This window comes from Salvelinus namaycush, chromosome 6, assembly GCF_016432855.1.
Source record: "Salvelinus namaycush isolate Seneca chromosome 6, SaNama_1.0, whole genome shotgun sequence".
Lineage (NCBI taxonomy): Eukaryota > Metazoa > Chordata > Actinopteri > Salmoniformes > Salmonidae > Salvelinus > Salvelinus namaycush.
In genome coordinates, this window is record NC_052312.1 from 8074262 (window position 1) to 8102246 (window position 27985).

At 43.8% G+C, this 27985-nt stretch overlaps 1 protein-coding gene across 4 annotated transcripts; it reads right to left on the minus strand.

Moving 5' to 3' along the window:
- Positions 1 to 27984, minus strand: mta2 (metastasis associated 1 family, member 2). 4 transcript variants are annotated; one of them, XM_038995872.1, is made up of 18 exons: positions 27582 to 27984; positions 18723 to 18790; positions 14836 to 14929; positions 10082 to 10199; positions 8565 to 8628; positions 6637 to 6754; positions 5849 to 5951; positions 5255 to 5354; positions 3881 to 4069; positions 3606 to 3680; positions 3397 to 3455; positions 3199 to 3299; positions 2907 to 3046; positions 2458 to 2686; positions 2275 to 2364; positions 1390 to 1511; positions 914 to 1056; positions 1 to 481 (listed from the first exon to the last, which is right to left on the minus strand). In XM_038995872.1, the coding sequence occupies exons 1-18, from the start codon at positions 27607 to 27609 to the stop codon at positions 328 to 330; spliced, it is 1995 nt and encodes a 664-aa protein (XP_038851800.1). In that variant the 5' UTR covers positions 27610 to 27984; the 3' UTR covers positions 1 to 327. The 4 variants fall into 4 exon arrangements, with proteins under 4 accessions (XP_038851800.1, XP_038851799.1, XP_038851798.1 ...); XM_038995871.1 differs by having other exon boundaries at positions 2907 to 3064; XM_038995870.1 differs by having other exon boundaries at positions 18681 to 18790.
- Position 27985: the final 1 nt, after the last annotated feature.

Here is a 27985-nt window from a genome sequence, read left to right on the forward strand (position 1 = left end):
CACTGCAACGCTGCTGGGTTTGAGGCGTTCCTGAGGGCAAAAGGGGGTGTTCCTAATGTTTTGTACACTCAGTGTATGCGTAGTGTGTGTGTAAAGAATTGATGCCATGTACTAGATGTAATGCATACATGTGGGTGTCACTCGTGTGTGTGTGTGTGTGGGGGGGGGGGGGGGGGGGAGCAGCACGTCAGCTTTTGGGAGGTAACAGAACAGAAGACGAGATTTAAAAAATACGACGAGAGAAAACAACTACTGGTATGGGGTTGTGCTGCTACACTAGCAGGTCGGTGCGCGGTGGTGCGCCCTCCCTGTTTCGCAGTGGGGGGGTTAGTCTTCCAGGACGATGGGCTCGCTGGTGCTGGAGGGCAGGATGGCTAGAGCCAGGGGCCGGGGAGGCAGGGGCAGCTTGACCCTGACGGGGAGGTGTGGTTTCCTGGCTGCCCGCCGCATCTCAGACTGGGTCAGGTGTTTCCTCAGAGCCCTGGAGGGGACAGAAATACACACGGTGAATTATCTGTAGGACTCAGATCAACATTGGCACACCTAGGAGTCCAAGGCTTTGTTGACACAGGTCTCATTTTTTGCCCAATTATTGGCAAAAGATCTGTTCAGAATTTGGCTGCCTGTATAAAACACAGCCTAATGTCAAAGTGCACAGGTGCAAAGAAGAAAAACCTTCATCTCAGATTGAGAAATCTACATAGTACTATATTGAACACCTGACAAAGGGATCAATCAGGTATATGGCAAAAAATTCAGTGGGAGAATTTGTTTGGACTAAGATTGATCCCTTTGTCAGGTGTTCAATATAGAACTGCGCAGATTTCTCAACCAAAAAGCACAGAAGGTGATTTGTATCTTCCTGCTGACTGCTACTAAAGAGAATAACAGACGCTCAGAGACCAGGACCTACCTGGTGTATTTAGTAGCAACAAAAACCACAGGGTTTGGCGCGTCTCCTTGGTTCACTTTCTGACGCTTGATCACTGACTGAGAGGTGGTCCTCATGCCTGATGTGAACGGCCTCCCATTGGTGGGGAACGGCAGTGCCAACGCCTGTGACCAATAAGAGAAGAACAGTGAGAGGTGTGTGTGTGTGTAGCCACTTGGCCCAAGCTGTGGTCATGCTGCTATGCTCAGCGGTGATGGAGAGAGACAGATGGTCAGTAGATCTCCCATTGTTACAGAGGAACCAGAACCAGTGCCAGTCTGTCCCTCTCTGCAGTCTGAGTAGACAGGGACATGAGACACTACCCAAGGTTACAGTAAATGAGGCCGTCTATACCAAACAACAACCGGTCAGTGTCACATGTATGGACTGACAGATAGAGGAAGTAAAAATGGCGGTTGTGGTTTGTGTGTTTGCATGCGTGTGCGAGGAGTACTAACGCTGCTGTCAAAGGGCCTCTTCCCGAGCAGGGCCGATCCCCCGCGGGGCTGGTTGGCCTGGTTGCGGTTGATGGGGGTGGGGGTGCCTCTGGGGGCCTTCAGCTTGAGTGGAGCCTGGATGGCTGGAGAGAGGAAAGGAGAACCCCAATCAAAAACGAAGCCACTTAAAATAAAAGTGCATACCGCTTCATGATACAGTACCAGTCAAACATTTGGACACACATACTCATTCCAGGGTTTTTCTTTATTTTTACTATTTTCTACATTTTAGAAAAATAGTGAAGACATCAAAACTATGACATAACACATATGGAACCATGTAGTAACCAAAAAAAGGTGTTAAATCAAAATATATTTTAGATTTGAGATTCTTCAAAGTAGCCACCCTTTGCCTTGATTAGGTAGTCACCTGGAATACATTTCAATTAACAGGTGTGTTAAAAGTACATTTGTGGAATTTCTTTCCTTCTAATGCGTTTGAGCCAATCAGTTGTGTTGTGACAAGGTAGGGGTGGTATACAGAAGATAGCCCTATTTGGTAAAAGACCAAGTCCATATTACGTCAAGAACAGATCATGTATTAACCCAACATTTTTGGGTTAATACATGATTCCATGTGTGTTATTTCGTAGTTATGATGTCTTCACTATTATTCTACAATGTAGAAAATAGTAAAAACAAAGAAAAACCCTTGAATGAGTAGGTAGTTTTAACTGGTACTGTATTTCGACAGCAGGAGCATGGAAACGTAAACACAATTAGGGAGAAAAACTACACACAAGTTATTTTAGTGTCCGCGCCAACCGTGGGTAAATACACACAGTGTCAGCAACGTAAGACATCTCAGGATCTCAATGATCTTCTGTGATTGGACTATTTTCTTACCCAGTTCCTTCACTATGGTGGCCAGCGGTGGTCGAGGGATCGAGCAGTTCTTTATAGGGGCCTTGGTCGCTTTAGGCAGCCTTATCATACCTGAGAAAAGAACACCATAAGCATTACAGAAAGTGTGTGTGTGTGTGTATATATATAATGTGTGTGTATGTTCATGCGTGTCCATATACTCACACTCGGCCTTGACGGCATTGGCGTTGATGGAGGCGTAGGGGCGGCGTGCGGCGCTGCGGGGCTGCAGGATGTCGGTGCAGACGCGGCGGGCGATGCGCGTCAGCTTGGTGGTCTGCAGGATGAACGTCTGGCGGTTTTTGGCCAGCAGCTTGGCCCGCCCCCCACTAGTCGTGAACGGTGACAGGCCCTGCACTTCCTGGCGGGTCATGTGACCTCGGGGGGTTGACTCCTGAGGGGCCAAGAGTTAACATATCAGTCTACATTGGCTTCCTCTCCTCTGCTGCCGCTGTAATGATCTGATAACACCGGCTTGGCCACCAAGAATTCGGAAATTAAAATGATATTAACTCACTCTTCCCTGTCCTATGCAGATAAAGGAAAGCTAGGCTATTGAGGTGCACCCAGTATTTGAGTGGTTTAGGGCAGCAGGTTAATAAAAGCAGACATACTGAGCCAGATCTTGCGGCGCCCTCTAGCTGTGTGGGGGTCTTCAGGCCTCCGTACTTCTTCCAGTAGATCCAGCAGGATGCACACAGTCTGCACTGCATGTTGGGAGGACCCCACGCGTACCACTGTGCTGACTGGGCGGCTGCAACAGAGGGGAGATCTGTTAGATGTCCAGAAAAAGAAATACGTCAAAATCACCTACACTACACACATGGGATTGTTCACTACAGTTAGTCAGACAGACAATAGACCAGACACAAAACACAAACTAAAGTTGTATGGCAGAATACTCACTACGGCAGCTCTCACAGCTCAGTCCTTTCTGGAAGCCAGCGGCCCCGTTCATGCCAGGCTTGTTACCAGGAGCCATGATCTGGTTGGGGTTGGGCTTGGTGCTGGAGGTAGAGAGAGAGAGAGAGTTGATGTGTTTAGTTACCGTGGTAATGATGGAGATTGTGCATTGGCTCTGCTGCAGTTCAGACTGTTACTCACTAGGTGGGGATGTAAACCTGCTTCAGCTTGCTGTCTGCTTCCGCTGCCTTGAGTCGTTTCTGAAACAAACATACAATTCAATTTGCAAAGTAACAACAAGTAGCTCTGCTTGTGAAGACAATTCTGCATTATATATCACTTAGGCCAATGCATAGTACTATCGCATTGTTTCGTAGAGTGTGGCTCAATGGCAGAGTGGTGTATTTTACCTGTTGAATGTAGCGGTCGGTGGTTTTCCACATGTAGTAGAACTGAACCACGCTGGCTAGTGACTTCCACGGCAACTGGGGACAACAGAGTCAGAACATCCTTCAACACTGACCAGATGAACGCACATAGGATACAGTTAATATAGAGTGGTGTTCCGGAGGTGCGTTTTGAAACGGAGGAGGTACTTCTCTTTCTAGATTCAAAATATTTGACCTTACTGTTCTTTCTGAACACAAGCCAGATATCTATTAGTGGAATACGGGAGGACACTTACAAAGTCCTGGCGGATGTCGTTGAAGTCCTTGCCATACTTCTCAAGGGCCTCCTCGAACAGCATGGCCTCCGAGGCGCTCCACTCCTCCATCTCGTCACGGCAGAGCACGGGCCCGCCCTGCGGCACCAGCGTGGACATGGCCTTGGCGAGGTCGTAGCCGTTCTTCTGCAGGGTATCCATCGCATGGAACTAGAGGGGGAGAGCAGGGACCATTAGATATATTGGTCATTTTAGACACAGGTTACCGTATTGAAATGTTTTAAAAATGTGAAATGACATTACATGGTAAACTAAGTGGCCAGTTTATTAGGTACACCCATCAAGTACTGTGTCGGACCCCCCTTTGCCTCCAGAACAGCCTGAAATATTTTTCATTTAACTAGGCAAGTTAGTTACTAACAACTTCTTATTTACAATGACGGCCTACACCGGCCAAACCCGGACGAAGCTGGACCAATTGTGCGCCACCCTACGGGACACCCAATCACGGCCGGTTGTGATACAGCCTGGATTTGAACCAAGGTGTCTGTATTGACGCCTCTAGCACTGAGATTGCAGTGCCTTAGGTCCTGAGTGGCGCAGCGGTCTAACGTGTACCAGGAGAACATTCCCCAGTAGCCTGTACCGTTGACACCATGCAGAATGAGTCCATGGGATCATGCTGCTTGCGCCAAATCCTGACTCTGACATTAGCATGACGCAACAGTAACTGGGATTCTTCGGACCAGGCAATGTTTTTCCACTCTTCAAATTGTCCAGTGTTGGTGATCGCGTGCCCACTGGAGCCGCTTCTTCTTGTTTTTAGCTGATAGGAGTAGATCCCTGTGTGGTTGTTTACTGTTTGTGGCGCGCCTGTTAGCTTGCACAATTCTTGCCATTCTCCTTCGACCTCTCACCTATCAGCTGTTTTCGTCCACAGGACTGAGCTAACTGGATGTTTTTAGTGTGTTGCACCATTCTCAGTAAAACCTAGACACTGTCGTGCGTGAAAAGCCCAGGAGGGCGGCCGTCTCGGAGATACTGGAACTGGCGCGCCTGGCACAGATGATCATACCACGCTCAAAGTCGCTTAGGTCCCTGGTTTTGCCCATTCTAACATTCAGTTGATCAGTAACTTAATGCCTCGATGCCTGTCCGCATGCTTTCTATAGCAAGCCACGGCCACGTGACTCACCATCTGTAGGAACGAACCATTTTCATGAACGGGGTGGTGTACCTAATAAACTGCCCACTGAGTGTATAGTCCAATATAATGAATAACATTACATGTACTAATTAGGACAAGGTAGATATCCATTGTTTTAAGGGTTATATGCAGAGCGCTTAGTGATTGTCCATGTCCCATGGTGACGAGACAAAGTGTATGTGTCTCACCAGCGTGATGTCTCGGGAGGCGGCCGCAGCACTCATATGCAGGCTGGGTTGACGGATAGAGCTGCTGCAGTCCAGGGCTCGGGCAAACGTCCCCACAGCACTGGAACACACAACCATCAAATATCATCATTAGAATCAAATGACAAACCCAGTACTGAAACAGACAAACTCCTAACTTATCAAGAACTAGACAAAAAATACCCTATCGACTGCAGTTTTGTAAATCGGTGTGAATTTTCACCATATGGCCACTAGATGGTGCTGCAGCTTGAGGTCGTTCCCTACATAATGTCGATTCCCTCCAAAAACAGACTTGGGCCCAAACATGCTGTATGTTGACTGGAGTCCTACTGCTACTACACCGCTTAGGCAAGACCATTCAAAGATGTCTTGAGAACATTGCAAAATCTCAATACACTAATATCAAGCTCAAAAAGGTGGACACTTTGCAACTCAAAGCCAACCAGTTTACATTACTTCAGAATGTGTTCCAAGCTCATGACAACAAGGCCCTGACAAGGACCTCCATAGCAACAGGGTGTAACCAGGGCAATGTGTGACAGATGGAGGGGGACAGGGCCAGGGGACACTCACCGAGCCACCACCAGAAACTGGTCGATCTGTGGGTCTTTGAGCTGGTTGTCGGGGTGCCACACCTTGACCTCCAGCTTCTCCTGAATACGGGTGTCTTCTTCACCTGGGAGAGATGACAGCAAGAGGACAACCATCAGACATGTTAACAAATGTTGCAGACAGACAGAGACACTGGTTGTGGTTGCGTCACCCACTATTTGGGAAACAAGAGAGAAAGACTTGAGAGGAGAGGCAATGGTGAAATAAATGAATAGGAGAGAGATGAGTCAAAGAGAAATAGATGAATGAGAGCAGAAGGTGAAAACCACAAAATGGACAGGTATGCATGTCGGTCTAACCAGACTGAACTAGTGTCACAAAGGCACAAACAACCTTCCCAAAATGGCAACCTTCAACTTAACACTGGCTAGGCTACACAAGGGAAGATAAAACAAGAGGGCAACATCTAACTACACTACTTGCTGTCAGAAGGGAAGTGACGTCGTGTTCAGTGGGCAGAAAATTGAGTTCTCCAACAGGAACACAGATTCCCCTTTTCCATTCCAAAACATGACCGATTTCTCCCTACTCATGATTTACGATCCCATACAACTCAAATAATTTAGACACGTGATAGATAGCAGACATTCTTCAAACCTAGCACTTTTAGAAATGGGGCCCAACTTAAATGTGTGTTAAGTCTGAGAGCACTATGATCACTATAATAGGCAGCAACCTGATAGGCCGGTGTAAAAGGTCAGAGTTCAGCCACCCAAACACCCCCCTTCTACACACAGACAGACACAGACCTTCGGCTAACTTGTCGGGGATCTCGGCCTGGTACTTGGAGCCCACCCGAATCTCTCCTTGGTCCGCCAGCAGGGTCTTCTGGACCGGGTCAAACACCAGCGAGTAGAAGAAACACTCCTGGAGCACAGAAAACAGATGGAAGTTTGGGGCTAGAGAATTTACATCGGGGATGGGCAACTGGCAGCCAGCCCCCCTTCTGACCAAGTTCCACTCAGAAACTCAGTAATATAACTCTTAACTTACTGTTGAGAGTTAGAATAGCAAAACATTTGGTTGTGCGCATAAGCAGTTTCTCTTTTGTCAGACACTGACAGTTACTCAATTAGCCCATGTCAGCTAACTTTAATAAAATAAAATATTGGTAAGTTACTCTAGCCAGGGTTCATATACATTTTGAAAGATCAAATTTCATCACTTTTCCCATGACTTGTAACCAAAATTTAATGATCAACAATAGCCGGCATCTCTATACATGTATAAAAAAAAGTTTGCATAATGTGGTATGGACACTGCTTTCTGAATCTTGGGATTCACTGCAATGTTGTAGTTCCCAAGGGGTGTCAATCCTGATTAGCCAATGGGCTTTCAAGATTTTGCAGGAGTTTCATATTATTAGTTCTGTGCAAGACGACCCACCACGCCTCTCCCGCCTAATTCAAAACCAAGGCAACACTGAAGATGAGATTCGTTTTCACATGCCAAGCAGCTAGCAAGCCTTCCTTTGTTCTTTAAAAAAGTTCAGGACACAAAATGTCAATGGAAAATAAGGCAGATGTCCAGTCATGTATTGCCTCTTGGACAAAGGAGTATGGATTCTTAAAACTGTTGTTTGTCGGACATCAAGTGTACGGCGTCATTTTAAAACGAGACATGAGAAAAACTTCAGGGGGAGGCGGACAATAATGAAGGAATCAAGAGGGCCGTGTCCAGGTATGAAAAGCAAAGCAGTGTGTTTACAAATCTACATGCAGTCTAAAGTCAAGCTACAGAGGGGAGTTAGAGTTGAGCAGGGCATTCCTAAACATGGAAAACCATTTGCTAAATGAGGAATATATCAAGGAGGCTTTCCTCAGTAGTTCGCAGGCTTTATTTGATGGATTGCCTGACAAAGACAATCATCTCAAAGATAAAAGAAACGCCTGTGTCTGCCAGAACTGTTGAAAAGGCGCATTACCGAGATGGTTGAAAATGTAAAGGAACAGCAAACTGTAGCGTTAAAAGATGCACCTGTGTGGCTCTTGATGAGTGTGGATGTGAATGACATTCCATGATACTGTGACTCAGAGCAGGTACATGAGGAGCGTGGCCTAAAACCCATGCATTGTACTACTCAAGGGAAAGATGTGGCAAAAGCCATCGCAGGTCATTTTTAAGAGAGAGAGCTATTGGCTATTACAACTGACGATGGCCCCGCTATGGTGGGGAAACAAAGGATTCACAGAGCTGATTTTAGATCAGATTGTCACTATCACATTCACCAGGAGAATCTGTGTTCCAAGATCAAGCCCATGGTGCTAATGGACAGCGCCTCTGTTTAGCGAGCGAATTCATCCGTTTGTGGGCAATTAGATGTTCAATATAGACAATTAGTTGTAGTGCACATATGCAAATCATTACTGGCACGCAGATCGTTAGAATTGGTAGAATAAATTGTAAAATTGACAATCTACACAAAAAAGGTTTCCGACCCCTGATCTATTGAGTTGCAAATGTCCCATCAAAGTTACCCATCCCTGATTTACACCGTCACTCAATGCTTCAGTACCTACAGTACTACTTTCTCCTTCCTTCTCCTCCTTTAATTTCTCCTTGTGTTTTACAGTCCTTGCGCAAAAAAGTAATACAAATATATTTGGGGGAGATGCAAATATTTTGGAATAAATCCTTAGTGTCCAGTTTGCCTCATTGTAAAAAAAGTGAAGCTCACCTCTTTCTCCAGGTATCCGGCGAGGACGTCTGTTTCGTTGAGGAGTGTAACGTTACATTTCCCCCTGGGGAGAGAGAGAGGGGTGACCGGGGAAGAGCATTCAGAGGTCAATAAGGTACCATGCAATACACACTATTCATCTGAACTGACCTGCACCAATCCTCGATACTGTAATATATCCCCAATAAGGCATTGGAAAACAAAATAAATGTCTGTGGAAATGCTGTAAATGAACAAGTTACAAATATTGAAGAAAATTTCAACACAATTCAAGTATTTCTACACTTATAACCCCTCAACTTATTTTGAGATCAAGAGCCTGAACTGTGATGGTTCATGTTACGAAGGGACATTTTGAACACATTACTGGCTTAATGGTTATGAATAGGCCATAGATAAGTTTAGGTGGGAAGGCCAAAAGACCAGAGGTGGCAGAACGGAGTACTCTGGTTGAGGTGTAGGGTTTGAGCATAGCTTAAAGGTAGGGAGGGGCATGGTAGTTGCTCCGTAGGCAAGTACCATGGTCTTGTAGTGGATACGAGCTTCGACTGGAAGCCAGTGGAGTGTGCGGAGGAGTGGGGTGACATAAGAGAACACCAGGCGGGCTGTGGTGTTCTGGACAAGTTGCAGGGGTTTGATGGCACGAGTGACGAACCCAGCCAACAACAAATTGCACTAGTCCAGACGGGAGATAAGGACCTTAAGGACTCTTCCCTGGGAGGAAGAGCAGCTCATTCTTGTTGATGTTGAGCTTGAAGTAGTAGGCCGACATTCAAGCTGACTGGCGTGTTGCCACCTGGGTGTCAGAAGGGGGGGAGAAAAGTAGTTGAGTGTCATTCACATAGCAATGATAGGAGAGACCAGTGAAGATATGACAGAGCCGAGTGATTTGGTGTAGAGAGAGGAGAGGGCCTAGAACTGAGCCCTGGGGGACACCAGTAGTGAGAGTATGTGGTGCAGACACAGATCCTCTCCACGTCACCTGGTAGGAACGGCCTGAGAGGCTGGAGAGGAAGATCTGATGGTTCACGTGTCGAAGGCATCGGATAGAACTCGGTAGGATGGGAACATAAGTGAGAGAGAGTCAACTTTGGCAGTGCGGAGAGCCTCCGTGACACAGAGGAGAGCATTCTCAGTTGAGTGACCAGTTTTGAAGCCTGACTGCTTAGGGTCAAGAATATCATTCTGTGAGAGATAGCGACAGAGTTGGTCATAGACAGCATGCTCAAGTGTTTGAGAGAAAAGAAAGGAATACCAGTCTGTAGTTTATGACGTCAGAGGGGTCGAGTGTTGGTTTCTTGAGAAGGGGCGCAACTCTGGCCATTTTAAAGTCAGAGAGGACGCAGCCAGTGGTCATGGATGAGTTGATGAGGGAAGTCAGGAATGGACATATCAGTCCTGTCATATGACACTATATCCTGTCAGGGTTGAACTGGTTCAATGGCAGAACTCTTGTTTGCAGCTACTGCTATGTGGTGAGTCTACGCCTCAGGACACACACGCTCTCTCTCGATTACCTTATGTGAGTGGCTGGTAAAGACTCAAACTGCCGAGAGAGGAAGAGTTCTCTGTGTTTCAGCTGGTGTTTCTGCTGTTCAGACACTGTGGGCTGCTTGGACTCCTCCTCAAAGTCTCCTATGAAAAAACACACAAAAACAAAATGAGCAACAAAGCACACTTTCCAATTCTATGGGCTCTAATAATCTTGATCAGGGTATGATAAAAATAATTCACATCAATACAACTGATTGATAATTGTGGCTGTGGGGATGAAGATCCCGCTTTACCTTTGTATAATTTGTATAATTTTTTTTAATATATATTTTTTTTCAAGTTTTATTGAGAAATAAACATTTGATGGATTACAGTAAAAGGGATAAAGCTCAGAAAGTGAGTGCCGGAACACAAACACAGGATGGAACAGCTGCCTCCGGGGACATATGTTGACTCATCCTATACTCCTATTTGTGGCGAAGCATAAATTGGGAGGGGAAAAATGGGGTGGGGGGGACACACTTCAAAAACCCCACCTCAAATTTGTATCTCAAGCAGACCATTAAAAAAAAAAAGATTGCCATTTCCTCATAGAGGATGATACTTTTAACAAACTTAATTACCATTTTTATGGAAGGAAAACTACTTCACTTACATTTAATTAATTATAGGTCACATTTCATAGAAATCTGGAAATGCTGGAAAGTCTGTCTTTATATAGAGTGCAAATGGAAAGCATTCAGACCCCTTGACCCCCCACATTTGGTTACATTACAGCCTTATTCTAAAATTGATTCAATTAAAAAATAAACTTTAAATCTACACACAATAACCCATTAAGACAAAGCAAAAACAGGTTTTAGAAATGTTAGCTAACTTACTAATAATAGAAAAAACTGAAATATGACGTTTACATAAATATTCAGACACATTACAGACCCTAGTACCTTGTCGAATAGCTTTTGGTAGCAATTACAGCCTTGAGTATGACGCTACAAGCATGGCACACCTGTATTTGGGGAGTTTTTCCTATTCTTCTCTGCAGATTCTCAAGCTCTGTCAGGTTGGATGGGGAGCGTCGCTGGACAGCTATTTTCAGGTCTCTTCAGAGATGTTAGATTGGGTTCCAAGTCCAGGCTCTGGCTGGGCCACTCAAGGACATTCAGAGATTTGCCACTCCTGCATTGTCTTGGCTGTGTGCTTAGGGTCGTTGTCCTGTTGGAAGGTGAACCATCACCCCAGTCTGAGGTCTTGAGCGCTCTGGAGCAGGTTTTCATCAAGGATCTCTATGTACTTTGCTCCGTTTATCTTTGCCTCGATCCTGACTAATCTCCCAGTCCCTGCAGCTGAAAAACATCCCCACAGCATGATGCTGCCACCACCATGCTACACCATAGGGATAGTGCCAGGTTTCCTCCAGACGTGACACTTGACAACCAGGCCAAAGAGACCAGAGAATCTTGTTTCTCACTGGCAGAGTCCTTTAGGTTCCTTTTGGCAAAAATCCAAGCGGGCTGTCATGTGGCTTTTACTGAGGAGTGGCTTTTGTCTGGCCACTCAACCATAAAGGCCTGATTGGTGGAGTGCTGCAGAGATGGTTGTCCTTCTGGAAGGTTTTCCCATCTCCACAGAGGTATTCTGGAGCTCTGTCAGAGTAACCATCGGGTTCTTGGTCACCTCCCTGAACAAGGCCCTTGTCCCCCGATTGATCAGTTTGGCCGGGCGGCCAGCTCTAGGAAGAGTCTTGGTGGTTCCAAACTTCTTTCAATTAAAAATGGAGGCCATTGTGTTCTTGGGGACCTTCAATGCTGAAGAAAAGTTTTGGTACCTTTCCTTCGACCTCATGGCTTGGTTTTTGCACTGACATGCACTGTCAACTGTGGGACCTAATATAGACAGGTGTGTGCCTTTCCAAATCCATGTCCAGTCAAGTTGTAGAAACATCTCAAGGATGATCAATGGAAACAGGATGCACCTGAGCTCAATTTCGAGTCTCATAGCAAAGGGTCTGAATACTTATGTAAATAAGGTGTGTTTTTTTTAAACATTTGCAAAAAAAATCAAAAAAAAACCTGGTTTTTCGTTTTGTCATTATTGGGTATTTTGTGTAGACTGAGGACAAACATACATTTAATCCATTTTAGCATAAGGCTGTAACGTAACTAAATGTGGAAAAAGGGAAGGGGTCTGAATACTGAACGCACTGTATGCCCTGGTACTTTATCTTGTACCGGTCCTTACTACGTAAGTGTAACCAATACGACCATGAACATCATTTCCTGCTCGGAAGGACAAACTATTCCTGTCTATTCTAGGGACTGACCTAGTATGCCCTTACAATGTAAAAAAATGACTGCATATAGCCTTAATGATCTGGCAGGCTAAAATGAGTCCATGCTGATATAGAAACATTAATTTTCCTCATACGGAAGACAGTTTTGTATTATACCTTGTGTTACACTACTAGATTGTACATTCCTAAATTTCAGGAGGGTGAGTCAGTAATGTGTGTGAGGTGGCGGGGGTGGTGAATTGAGCGGGGAGAGAGCACTGGGCAGGACTATCTCTCGATCTCCACGGACTCCGCCCCTGCACTCAGCCAAAGGAAACCCTGTCAGTGGTAGAGGGAGGGGACCTCAGACCACACCCCTTTCTGTTAACCCCTCCTGCCATCCCTCAACCCCCCTCCTCCACCATCACCCCCTCCCTTGTCCGGCGAGTCCCTGCCAGACTAAGTGGGAAACCCTGTGCACCAAACCTGAGGCGCCCATCCCCCCCATTATCTACCCCCACACACACACACGTAAAAAAGAAACGCATACTGTACACACACACAGGAGGGACACACAAACGGGCAGACCAGCACACGCGCTCTCTCTCTCCCTGCACACAGTCTCTCACATACACTCTTCCCTGACAAAGACACAAGGCAAGTCAGAGTTAACCCATTGCGTGCCGCAGCCCTGTGGGACACATCAAGGGCCTTTTGTTCTGAGCAGTGTGCCTGGACCGGAGGATAGGCAGAGAGGGAGGGGTGCAGGGGGCTGCACTCAGATGAGAGGGGGTGTTGGGGGGACAGGAGGGGGTCTGGTGGGAGAGGAGAAAGAAGCCCTGGTCCTGTATAACAGGACAGTGCCAAAGCAGTGGCTTGTTCTGCCGAGTGGGAGGCTGGAGTACAGGCATTTTGTTTTGGGGCGCCAGAGCCAAAACGCAGGAGAGGGAGACCAAAGACATAGAGTTGCGTAACGGCCGACAGCGGGTGTATATACAAAATAATGCCAGACCGGAGCGGACCAGGCAAAAAGGCCAGACCAGTTCTCGAAGGTTGACTGGGGCTAGACTGGACACGGTCAGTACGCCGGACCAGTTGTGGCCATTTATTTGGAACACAACCTCAGCCTCCTCCTCTCTCCCAGGCTCATAGACTGGTTCCAGCCAGTTTGAGGGCCCTCTGTTTTTCCGCTGACCTCCAGGGGAGGGTAGATGGAATACCTCCACAGCACATAGGCCACAGGGCCAGTTAACGCCAACACACCGCGGTGACATAACCACACGGCTAGCAGAGCTCCAGGGCTGAGAGGCAGGAGAGGAGATCACCCACCCACCTTGCTCCTCCTGGCCATGCCTGCCTCCTACTGGACTGACTATTGTCACTAAACAGCCACAGACAGGACCAATGTTTTTCTTCACAGCAGAAGCTCTAATCCAGAGTGACTTACAATAGCCTAAGTATCTTTAGTGAAACCAAACTGGAGATACTGTACACAGGTACCTCACATAATAAAAAAGAAGAAATATCAACATTCTATCCAAATAGTCTAAGTACTATAAAGTTGCATTCCAGGTCGATAATGCATCCATTTTGAGGTGTGGATCGGAGTGTCTTTTGTCTGGAGCACTGAATGCAGCCCACCATGTTAGAGGTGTGTGTGAGAGAATCCAATGAGAACTCAGTCATCGGTGTGTCATTAGCATCACCTAACTACCTCGGCACCCGCTTCGCTCTCCCTCCACCTCTCCTCTCTCTCCCCCCTATATCTCTCTACCTCTTCATCGCTACCTCTCTGGACCAGGTCACTTCAGTGAGATACCCTTGACTGTGTGTGATTTAAACACTGACTCTCAAACCAATAGCCAGACACTATTAGTCCTACTACAACAAACAACAAGTACAGTATGATTCACGATAGAAACAAAAACTAATTTCCCCTTCTCCATAGAGAATGAATCCTATTTCAGTATCCACTTCCTACTAAAAGCTGCAGTGGGACAGCACTATGCACAGTCTCTCACACACAGTTGTGCTTCAGAAGGAGACTGAGGTGTGTCCCAAATGGTACCCTATTCCATAGATGGGTCAAAAGTAGCGCACTAAGACCCATAAGGATCTGGTCAAAAGTAGTGCACTATATAGGGAATAGGGTACCGTTTGGGACGCAACCAGAGCACCCATCTACTTAGAGAGAGAGCCAATTGCCTGCTGGTAGTGCAGAGGGAGATGCCAATCTGATTGGAACACAAAACAGTACTCATATCCTGGATGGAGATAATAAACTGGTTTATGAAAGAGGATGTTTCGTCTAGACTAATAATGCTCTTCAATAACTTTACAGAGAGCATAGACTACACAGCATTAGACTACACAGCATTAGTTTAGCATAGAGATAAGAACTAGCCCACTCTCAAGCAGAATGTATTAGAACGCAGTGTCGGAACAGAGTTCTGACAGACTAAGAGAGAGACTGAAGTAAACAGGTAGAAAGACGGTTGTACTCACTTGCGTTGCTGTCGGCCAGAGTGTTGAGGTTGCCCGAGATGTCCCTCCTCCGAAACAGACACACCACCTTGGCTTCCACGTTCCCATTGGCCGTCTGAGAGAGACGTGACAAGAGCGGTCAATTACTATTGGGCGGCACTTCCAAAGCTTGCCTTTCTTGAATATTTGTCTTTCTTATTTCCATGACTGATCAAAACAAATCTCAAGCTCTCGTCTCTCTGCAGCAGACATATAACGTAGTGAGCAATACGTGTGGAAAAAAATAAAATCACGTCATCGGATCATAACACATATAGAATCGCAATACATATCGTATCAGCACCGAAGTATCATGATAACATCGTATCGTGAGGCCCTTGGCAATTCCCAGCCTGACATGAAATGGCAGCCTCAACGAAGCTCTGGCCAAAAGTAGTGCACTAGATAGGGAACAGAATACCATTTCTGACGCATACTCAGTCACAATAATAGTAATGACATACATACATACATACATACATGTCAAAAGTTTGGACACACCTACTCATTCAAGGGTTTTTCTTTATTTTTACTATTTTCTACATTGTAGAATAGAGAAGACGTCAAAACTATGAAATAACACATATGGAATCATGTAGTATCCAAATAGGTGTTAAACAAATCAAAATAAATCTTACATTTGAGATTATTCAAAGCAACCACCCTTTGCCTTGATGACAGCTTTGCACACTTGGCATTCTCTCAACCAGCTTCATGAGGTAGTCACCTGAAATGCATTTCAATTAACCTCTTGACGCTAGGGGTCAGATTTTTTAAAAATACGTTTTTTTTAAAAATAACGTTCCCAAGGTAAACGGACTATTTCTCAGGTCCAGATCGTAGAATATGCATATAATTTACAGATTAGGATAGAAAACACTCCAAAGTTTCCAAAACTGTCAAAATATTGTCTGTGAGTATAACAAAACTGATTCTGCAGGCGAAAACCTGAGGAAATCTAACCCGGGAGTGATTTTTTAAATTATTTTTATTATCTGTGTTTCCTTACCCCTTTAAATGGAAGAAAGACGGGCATCAACCAGATTCCTTTTCCAATGGCTTCCTCAGGCTGTGACCAGGCTTTAGACATAGTTTCAGACTTTTATTTTGAAAAATTAGCGAGATTTTTAAAAACTAGTCAGGTGTCCTTTGATTAGTTCCTGCGTGCGAGAGGGGTAGCTCTCCATTTTCTTTCTCTCTTTTATTGAATAGGTTACGGTCCGGTTGAAATATTATTGATTATGTTTGTTAAAAACAACCTGAGGATTGATTATAAAAAACATTTGACATGTTTCTACGAACATTACGGATACTTTTTGGAATTTTCGTCGAACGGAACGAGGCTTTGGTTTTCTGAACATAACGCTCAACCCAAATGGCGTTTCTTTGTTATAAAAGTAATATTTATCGAACAAAAATAACATTTATTGTGTAACTGGGAGTCTCGTGAGTGCTTCACAGAGTTCAAGTAACAGAAACATCTCAACATCAACTGTTCAGAGGAGACTGCGTGAATCAGGCCTTCATGGTCAAACTGCTGCAAAGAAGTGACGGAGTGCTGCATCAGATGACCTGGCCTCCACAATCAACCAACCTCAACCCAATTGAGATGTTTTGGGATGAGTTGGACCGCAGAGTGAAGGAAGAGCAGCCAACAAGTGCTCAGCAGTGGAAACTCCTTCAAGACTGTTGGAAAATCATTCCAGGTGAAGCTGGTTGAGAGAATACCAAGAGTGTGCAACGCAGTCATCAAGGCAAAGAAAGGGTGGCTACTTGGAAAAATCTAAAATAAATATACTTTGATTTGTTTCAACACTTGTTGGGTTACTACATGATTCCATGTGTTATTTCATAGTTTGTCTTCACTATTATTCTACATTGTAGAAAATATTCCACAAAAACACACACACACACACACACACACACAGTTGAAGTTGGAGTCATTAAAACTTGTTTTTCAACCACTCCACAAATTTCTTGTTTACAAACTATAGTTTTGGCAAGTCGGTTAGGACATCTACTTTGTGCATGACACAAGGAATTTTTCCAACAATTGTTTACAGACAGATTATTTCACTGTATCACAATTCCAGTGGGTCAGAAGTTTACATACACTATGATGACTGTGCCTTAATCAGCTTGGAAAATTCCAGAAAATGACGTCATGGCTTTAGAAGCTTCTGACAGGCTAATTGACGTAATTTGAGTCAATTGGAGGTGTACCTGTGGATGTATTTCAAGGCCTACCTTCAAGCTCAGTACCTCTTTGCTTAACATCATGGGAAAATAAAATAAAAAATCAGCCAAGACCTCAAAGAAATGTGTAGACCTCCACAAGTCTGGTTCATCCTTGGGAGCAATGTCCAAATGCCTGAAGGTACCACGTTCATCTGTACAAACAATAGTACGCAAGTATAAACACCATGGGACCACGCAGCCGTCATACCGCTCAGGAAGGAGACGCGTTCTGTCTCCTAGAGATGAACGTACTTTGGTGCGAAAAGTGCAAATCAATCCCAGAACAACACCAAACGACCTTGTGAAGATGCTGGAGGAAACAGGTACAAAAGTATCTATATCTACAGTAAAATCAGTCCTATATCGACATAACCTGAAAGGCCGCACAAAAGAAGCCACTGCTCCAAAACCACCATAAAAAAGCCAGACTACAGTTTGCAACTGCACATGGGGACAAAGATGGTATTTTTTTTGAGAAATGTCCTCTGGTCTGACGAAACAAAAATAGAACCGTTTGGCCATAATGACAATCGTTATGTTTGGAGGAAAAAGGGGGAGGCCTGCAAGCCGAAGAACACCATCCCAACCGTGAAGCACAGGGTGGCAGCATCATGTTGTGGGGGTGCTTTGCTGCAGGAGGGACTGGTGCACTTCACAAAATAGATGGCATCATGAGGGAGGAAAATGATGTGGATATATTGAAGCAACATCTCCAGACATCAGTCAGGAAGTTAAAGTTTGGTCGCAAATGGGTCTTCCAAATGGACAATGACCCCAAGCATACTTCCAAAGTTGTGGCAAAATGGCTTAAGGACAACAAAGTTAAGGTATTGGAGTGGCCATCAAAGCCCTGACCTCAATCCCGTAGAACTGAAAAAGGGTGTGCGAGCAAAGAGGCCTACAAACCTGACTCAGTTACACCAGCTCTGTCAGGAGAAATGGGCCAAAATTCACCCAACCTATTGTGGGAAGCTTGTGGAAAGCTACCTGAAACCTTTGACCCAAGTTAAACAATTTAAAAGGCAATGCTACCAAATACTAATTGAGTGTATGTAAACTTCTGACCCACTGGGAATGTGATGAAAGAAATAAAAGCTGAAATAAATCACTCTCTCTACTATTATTCTGACATTTCACATTCTTAAAATAAAGTGGTGATCCCGGAATTTTTACTAGGATTAAATGTCAGGAATTGTGAAAGACTGAGTTTAAACGTATTTGGCTAAGGTGTATGTAAACTTCAGACTTCAACTGTATATTATTCCCCTCCTCCTCTACTTCCATTAGATTGAGTTTTCATAGTGGTGTTCGCCACAACCCCTTCAATTTAAGAGTGTTACATAAATGAGCTTAATCCTTTGACTGGGAAACAAGCATGTGCCATACGCCGCTACACTACTGCTACAGCTAGCCACGTTATGTAACGGCTCTTGTACCAGCATCTTGTCACTACTGTCTGTGTGTGTGTGTTACCACCAGCATCATCCCAGGGTATGAATGGGTTACAGACAGACTGGCTATAAGGTCAGATATGATAACCTTTACAAAGGGGTTGTCAATGTCAGCAAGATTTTTTTATGTAAACGCACCAAATCAGAGGTTAGATGTGAAGGACCGATTATTCCACCAACCTTGTTGAGCTCTTCTATTCTGCGGATCAGGTAAGGGTTGCTGGAGGAATTCTCAAAGTACACGTAATCTGAAAGGGAAAGAGAAAGTAGAAATCATACAAATTTGTATCATGTTAATTCAGTGTGCGGGACTTTGAACTTGATCTCTTCGGTTACTGTAACATGTTCAAAGGAAAACCCTTGTTGTGTGAGGAGTTTGGAATGTGAGTCCTTGTACAGTCAATTACTAATATGACTAAGGGGAACCCACTACCCACCACAGTAATGACATCACGCAGGCAGGCTTTGGCCAGGCAAAATAAATCCAGCAAAAATGGCGACTGGTGCTGGGTAGGGAGAGCGAATAGCTTTGCACAACACGTCCTGTCCTGTCTGTGTGTCTTCCATTTCAAAAGACAAGTGAGGTAATATCCACTCGGACATCCCAGGCTACCTCATAACATGATTGGTGCTTGCATGCGAGGTCTAGGAATTTTAATTCCCTTCTCAGAATACAGCTACATTATGAAACATGCTGGTATGACTAAAAAAGTGACACAAAATGAGACTTCCATTCAATGAACTAAGCTCGAAGCCTTTACCTACAGAGACGGTGGGCCTCCATCTCTTTCACACAGCCCAATGATAGTTTATCCAGGGTCAACGGCACTGACCAGTGCCTGTACATAGCCTCGCTACTGTTATTATTCACTGTCTTTTTACTGTCATTTCCGTACTTATCTATTGTTCACCTAATACCTATTTTTTACTTAAAAATTGCACCGTTGCTAAGGGCCTGTAAGTAAGCATTTCAGGTGCACGTGACAAATAAACTTTGATTTGACGAACACTGAATATCCCATTCAAAAGACTGGCTGCAGTGTCATAGGCCTGGCTAAATTCCTCAGCAGACACAAGATAACTAAAGATTATAGCTACTACTAGGCCTTCACACTGGCTGGGATGGGTTTATTTTCAAATGGCACAGCCTAAATGCCACTTTAAATAATGTTTACATACCCTACATTACTCATCTCATATGTATATACTGTACTCCATACCATCTACTGCATCTTGCCTATGCCGTTCGGCCATCGCTCATCCATATATTTATATGTACATATTCATTCCTTTACACTTGTGTGTATAAGGTAGTTGTTGTGAAATTGTTAGATTACTTGTTAGATATTACTGCACGGTCGGAACTAGAAGCACAAGCATTTCGCTACACTCGCATTAACATCTGCTAACCATGTGTATGTGACCAATAAAATTTGATTTGATTTAAATACTAGGCTAACCAATGTTTGACCAAGGAGGAGTAGTCGGTTATTCCAGAGTTGCTGAAGTGATAATGAATTAACCATAGTAGGTAGGATGTTATTCATTTCCAATCACTTCCAAGACAACACAAAAATAGGTTTGATGTATGCCTGCACTATTATAGGCCTACAACTAAGGTCTAGGTTATAATATCAAACCTTAACCCACCATAATGGCTTCCTCGCCAGTTATATGGCATGATGCATTATATTTTGCCCCATTTGGCCAATATTTTGGTTTTAGCAGTGGAGTGGAAGGGAAACCTACCCGTGTGTTTTAGGGGTCATTTGCAGGTCACAGCGAAGACCACTGGGCCTGTACCATATCTCTCAGCTAAATGACTGTGCTGACTAATCAAAAACACTGTTCAACACATCTACAAAACACAAGCAAATATATGATAACTGGTGATGACATACTAGGGTTGGGCGATGTCTGGAATGACACATCCTCCCTTCGACCTGTCCAAACATCGTTGATAGTTTTTTTTTTTTTTTAATCCATGGCTTGGGAAGCGCATCGTTACCGAGCAACGCAGTAAACAATCTGGCTATATCGAGAAAATGAATGGGGGGAAATATATATTTAATTTAAGGTTAGGCATAAGGTTAGAAATGTGGTTAGGGTGGAGGTTAGGGTTAGGTTTAAAAGCAGATTTTAATTAGAGAAAAATTGAAGAAATAGGCGGGGTTTATGACTGTGGCAACTAGTGACGACCCTGTGTAATGCACAAACCACCCGATTCGAGTCTAATCATTAGAGTACAATGTGGAAATCATATTTTCTTGTGTGCAAATAAACAAATATAAACCAAATCATATGGTAATGTAGTACCCGACACTTTTGAATGGTGATTTGTAACCACACATCGTAGGCCTACTGTGTGATACGAAACCCTTTCAAATGGTGATTTCTGACAATTTCCACTGAGACCGAGTACGCATGCTCACCATAGAAGACATCCCTGGGCGGTCTACTTGGGAGAGCGAAGTAAACCTGTCACACAAGGCGCAACAGTGGGCCAGCGCAGAGCTCACATCCTACCTACTCGAAGATGTCATCGGAGGATCTGATGACCCACTCATGGTGGAGAGCGAAAGAGGGTCACTTTGCTCTCTGGGCCAACGTCGCCCGCAAATAGGCCTACCTCTGCATCTGTGCAATAAGTCTTCCGTCTTATTGTGTTTTCAGTACAGCAGGCAATAGGTTACTGATTGTTACCCCACAGTCTATTAAAGCCAGAAAAGGTAAACATGCTTGTGTTCCTTGCCAGAAACCTTTTAGGTAAGATATAATGAAAAGGAAAATAGGCCGAATAGTTCTTCATTGCAGTTATTTGTTGAACTTTCAAAACCTATTCACAGATGCGTCTTATATCGAAAGAAATGTAGCTCAGGCCTAGGCTAAAATATTCTGTTAAGTGTGCCTTGAAATACTTACTTGCACTCATTTATTTGGTTTACTTTATTTGGGCCCATTTTGTAATTTGTAGCATATCCAAATGTGGGTTATTGTTTTATAGCCGTATTTTTTGGAATGCCTAAAGGCAACAACGCATATGTTCAATAGACTGGTTTGGTTTTATATACGGTTCATTCGTTATTCAGGTGTTATGTTATAACAAAATGTGTTTACACACACACAGTACCTGTCAAAAGTTTGGACACGCCTACTCATTCCAGGGTTTCTTTATTTGTACTATTTTCTACATTGTAGAATTCTTGTGAAGACATCAAAACTATGACATAACACATATGGAATCATGTAGTAACCAAAAAAAGTGTTAAACAAATCAAATATATTTTAGATTCTTCAAAGTAGCCACCCTTTGCCTTGATGACAGCTTTGCACACTTGGCTCTCTCTCAACCAGCTTCACCTGGAGTGCTTTTCAAACAGTCTGTTGAAAAACAAATGATAGTGGGACTAAGCACAAACCAGATGGGATGGCGTATCACTGCAGAAAGCTGTGGTAGCCATGCTGGTTAGGTGTGCATTGAATTCTAAATACATCACAGACAGTGTCACCAGCAAAGCACCGCCACATCTCCTCCTCCATGCTTCACGGTGGGAACCACACATGCGGAGAAATAGTATGAATAAATTCATCAAAATAATGTTTTAAATAAAAATATATCAATCATTATTTGAATATGTTGGTAACCCGTTGTATAAAGGTGATAATGCCCTCGAAACCAGTGTTTGGAGGATATATTGGCACTGTATATAGGCCTAACAACACCTGTGCCAATATATCCTCCAAACACAGGCTTCTTGGGCATTATCACTTAAATGCATCATACCCATTCTATAAAGGGGGGGGGGGGGGGGGTTGGTTGGAGTGGGAGCACATTTCTCGCACTACTACAGGGAGAAGTCCTATGCTGTCTGTCTCAATGCTGAAGAGAAAGAGGTCCCCTATTTTCTTTCCATTCAACAATTTATCCCTCTTTCTCCACACTCATCCATGTTCTAGGCTCTCCGTCTTGCCCCGTGTCCTCCCTCTTTGTGCTATGGGGGCTCCTTGCCTGCCTGAATCAGTGAGAGACAGTAGGCTGAAGCGGTGCCTCGCGGATCAATGGCCCAGGGAGTTTCTTTTTTTAAGAGGAATGGGGAACACAGTCTGAGAAGACAACCTTAGCCCAGATACTTTGTCAGCACTAACCAGATGTCTATGATGTTCATTTTTTAGGATTTTATATAAAAATATCAGTATCACCAATAGTTATTTGAAGAATAAAAAATATATATTTGTGTAGGGACCTAACAGCTGACTGAAGACGGGACAGCCGGGCATTCGTGCAGTTGGCAATGACTGGTAAACTCATGGGTACAGTCGCAATGGCTGCATGCTATGATGTATTGTTAACTGATGTGACTCACGCAATGGAATGTAGTTTCTGTAATGTCAGTTGAGTTTAATCAACAAATCACAGCACATATTGATGGGTACACTTCCTGCTTTTACTTCCTGCTTTGAGCCTCTGGGTACACTCTCAATGGCGTCCAGTCCACACATTATGCCATCATTGACTGGAATAGGGAAGCCTGTTTATTAATTATCTTTCTATGGCAGCAGATGCAGTCGGGAGAGAAGGTAAAGAGAAAATGCGTGTTTTAAAATAATTAGTGATGCACCGATATGACATTTTTGGCTGATAGCGATATCCGATATTGTCCTTGCCAAAAAAAAAAACTGATACCGATAACCGATATTTAAAAATGTTGTGGCCTTTTAAGCATTCTGGTACAGTTAAATAGTTAACACACACACACGGACGCAGCAGTCTAAAGCACTGCATCTCAGTGCAAGAGGTGTCACTACAGTCCCTGGTTCGAATCCAGGGTGTATCACATCCGTCGTGATTGAGAGTCCCATAGTGCGGCGCACAATTGGCCCAGCGTCGTCCGGGCCTTCACTTTAAATAAAAATGTGTTCTTAATCGACTTGCCTAGTTAAATAAAGGTGACGCACACACACACACACCACACTGACCAAAAAGTTATTTTGTTTGCATTTAAATATGTCCCCATTACCAGTAAAACATAATCAAAACCAATTTATTTCACTTACTTGCTGTGCTGTTTCGTTGTTCCTTTGTTCAGTCATTTCATTCTCAACCAGGATTTCTATGGAACACCGTTTGGGTCTTTGCGTGTCAAAAAATATAACACTATTTGACGTGTCAAACAAGCTTGTTGACCAATCAGGACCTAAATATGACTGCACGTCAAATAATAATTTAAAGCATTCATACATTTTTTTACGTAGTTATTACACAATCACTCGTATTTCATATGTCACAACGATTCATCGATATGTATGCTATGATGCCGGTAAAGTTGTCTCGTGCACCTACAGTGCTGGTCATAAAGAAAAGCAAGCAAGCTCATGGATGCAAACAATGTAGTTCTTCCCCAAAAACATAGCAAAATGACAATCTGTTTGAGTAGCTGTAGCTATACAGTTAGCTAGCTGTCATCTAAAATAAGAACTGTTTTAGAAATTAGGGTTATTTGATTAATGGTGGTCGGACCCATCTACGTGAAGCTAGCCACAATAAGGATTAGCCACAAAAGCGGACTTTGGGTTAGCTTACAAAATAAAAGTATGGCATAATTCTACTATTTGTATTCATTTGCATCACTGTTAATGACAATTTTATTTTAAAGGCAAACTGCAAATTCCACTATTGTGCCTAATTCTTATTGTGGCTAGCTTCACAACACATAACCCGGTCCGGTCGAGCCTCATTAGCCAGATGAAGCTAGCTGGCTGCTTATAATGTTAGCTTTGGGCAACAGGGTTCAGTAGCTGGCTAGATATTTATTTTAATTTACTGAAGTTCAATTTTAATAGGCGAACAATAAGTGGCAACCTAGCTAATACTTACAAGGATTCCTAAATCATTGCTAAGAATAATGAAAATGACTGCAGTTTTTACTGGTCATTGTTTTCAGGCTGGTTGTATTGGTGCTAGCTAGGTACCAAGCTAAAGCTAGCTAGCCCAGAAGTTGCGGTCGAACAAATTATGCTTTATTACCAAAGCGGTATTGTAAACACATCGTTCGTGGCCGGTGTTTGCTGACATTTTTATACAGCTTTGACAGTACTACTGTATCTTTTTTGACACGCAAAGACCCAAACGGCATTCCATAGTATGTAAGGTAATAGCAGTGACACTATTACTGTGTAACTCCGGTAGGGCAACATCTGAAAAATAGCACACTTCGTAGTGTGTACCGGTGCTCGACCAGTCGGCGAAAACCAACATCACCCACGACAGAACGGTTGATTGTCAAGGGCAATGAATTCCATTATCTTGACTTTAATGGATTTCGTCTTTGAGTTGTCTCGCTGAAGTCTTGTTACTCTTTCAAATGACTGCTTGACTTGTTGATTGCTCGATCCACACAGCAGGCATTGTGGGCTAGATTAGGAATGCTGTGTTGCACGTGTAGCGCCAAATTTTATGTGGCGTCATTACGTCATGTACCTACGTTATATTAGGTATGCACGGTAGCTTTGAAATCGTTTTTTAACATCACCGTTAAACTAGACACCGGGCCGATACCGATGTTGGCATTTTTAACTAATATCGTCAGATTCCGATATGTTAACCGATATATCGTGCATCCCTAAAAATGATAGTAATTTTTTTGTTATTCAAACAGTTATGTGAACCACGGTCATTTGGCTGGCCGATTACCGCCATCCAAATTTCCATGACCATCACAGTCCTACTAGTGAGTCTATTGCTACATACAAAACATCTGTGGCAAGCACATTGATTCATTCCATGCGCTTTATATCAACAGGACTTGTACCCAGCCTGTCGATAGGCTCCTCTGGATATAAAACTGGGCATAGCCCTAGACCAAGCCATTCAATTCAGCTAATGGAGGCAAGTAAAAGCTAGTCATGAGAAGAGAGACGCGTGGGTTTCTGTGAGGTAAATTACTGTTTTGAATACAGTAGTAGGCCTATATCCACTAGACTATACTCTTTCAGATGAGGTGCAGATAAACATTTAAAACGATGAAATGTGGGACCCTCGGGACTAACCGCCTCACTGAGCAAATACAACAGGCCGCCCTCATATCCCAATTAATCATTAGGGCTCAATTTAATTTCCACACGCATAATGTCAAGAGTGACACGTCAGAAGTAAAAGCTTCACCACGGAGAAGCAGCAACAGTTAGTAGCTGTGACAGCATTCAATGTGCTGTCACTACTGTTTGGGAAGATAACAGAACTCGCTTAACACAACACTTTGGTTTTACTTTGAAATTCACCATAAACAACAGGTTTTAGACACATACCAAACCAAGGCCCTTATTCAGAACACATCTCTAAGTAGGAGTGCTGTCAGAGCTGCCCAAATGGGTAGACATTCTGCTAGGCACTGGTCTTTGTGACCACCTTGACTGGAGCAAGAAAATTAGCATGAACATCACAACATTAGACTTAATGGTTGACTCTTGCTCGAGCTCTCGGGGAAGATTCCCTCCAGTAGGTCGACGGTGCATAAGTATTTTGTCGCGCTCTGAGGTGCTGGGAGGCAGTGTTGCGAAGTTACTGATGTGGGGGACTAAAAGCAGGCAGGCATTATCAACAGACAGGCCGGAAGACACTACCATCTGCAGAACAGTGCCATCTCAGGCACAGTCTCAAGGCCAAGATAACTGAGGTGAGGGGGTTTAAAAGGTTGAAATACCATACTGTAATTGCCATGTTCGTTGAGACTAAATAAATGCATAATGCTGCAACCGAAACAATGCCTTGCTGTCATGTGGCTTTCAGACAGTCAGGGGTTTAATCCATCTATACTGTTGCCTGTAAAAGAAGGCATTCATTATCATAATTAATGTACTGCAACACGTTATCTACTAGTAGTAATCATATCAATGATGTTTGGCCCAATGCTTTCTGTGGGGCTATTTTGCACAAGAGCTTGATTACATTGTATTATGCACAGAAACAAGGTAGCATCTCCTCTGACACTGCACCGTTTAATCACCGTGACCTAAAAACAGACGCTCTTGTGGGACCTTATACTATACCGATAAAATAGCAAGAATGTATCAGTGTGTATCAATATAACTATATATTTCACTGGTTCAGTCAGTGGCTGTGCATCCACCAAAACACGGACTCAAGCCAAGACATTAAGAACATCAACGTCGCACCAAGTCAAGACCGCTGATGTTGATAATCTTTCCCACCACCAATAATATAATCTCATAAAATTGCAATGTTGATGGTAAAATAAAGCTGTCGACCCTGTGGGTTGAAGAGGAATCCAGACGGTTTAGCTATGGCCAGCTTGCGACCTAGCTAACACACGTTTACCGGCGTTTAACATACAGACGTGAGTATTGTTAGCTTGCTAAATGCACCATTTTGTAACCTATGTAAACAATGTAGCTAAATGGTAACGATGAGTATAAATTGCGGAACAGATTGAAGTTTGGGATGATCTTCTGAACAATAAAGCTGCTTCCCACTTAGCTATAATCAATTGTCGTACTATGATTGGTAGCATACGCTAACTACCTACAGAGCCAGCAAGCTAACTTGCTAGCTAGCTGTAAATTGACGTTACGTTAGCGATCTAGCCAAACCAAGTGACAGATGGTACCTAACGCTTGCAGTCGAGTATGCTAACGTTACCTGGCTAAGTAAAACAAACATGTTTGAGTAACTTTATCATACTCAAGTTAACTTGTTGGTTTCAACTGGCGTTAAATGGCTAGTTATATAAACTTAACTATGCCAGCTAACGATACACTGCAAGTTGATTAAAGTCTTACAGCCAACTAAATCAAGCTACGTAAGCTAAACTAGTTCACGCTACCAATAGCCAAGGAACGCGTTCTAATTTGACATGTCCTGCTAACAAGTTAGCTAGGTAGCGTTAGCCTGTTAGTTAGCCAGCCTTCGCGGAAATAACTATCACTCGCTAGCTACCAAATGCAAATCAGCTAGCTAACTACCCTAGCATAGCTAGCTAACAATCACGCTGAGGTCTCAAAAAAAAAAAAAAAAAGACTTACCTCCCACTCGGTACATGTTGGCCGCCATTCTCTCGTTACCCCCAACAAACACTATCCAAGGGATTCCCCTCTTGCGTAATTTTTTTTCGATCTGGGGCTATTTTATCCCTGCATTTATTGTAAACCTCCCCTGCCTCGAAACAAAGCCGGGACCCGGCACAGTAGCCAAGCTCTTGCTGGTAAAAGTTTAAAGTTTCCGTTAATGTTTCGGGGTTCCAAAATGCGTCTTTGTTTCAGTCCGATAACCACCTCCCTCTTCCTCACTCACGCATTCACACTTGCAGGCATGCATACACAGCCCTTGATAGCTAGCCTGTCGCTTATTCCACTCTTCCTCCCATCCTCCGTTCCCAGCTTCATCCTCCTCTTCTTCACCTCTGCTCAGTACACACACACACACACAC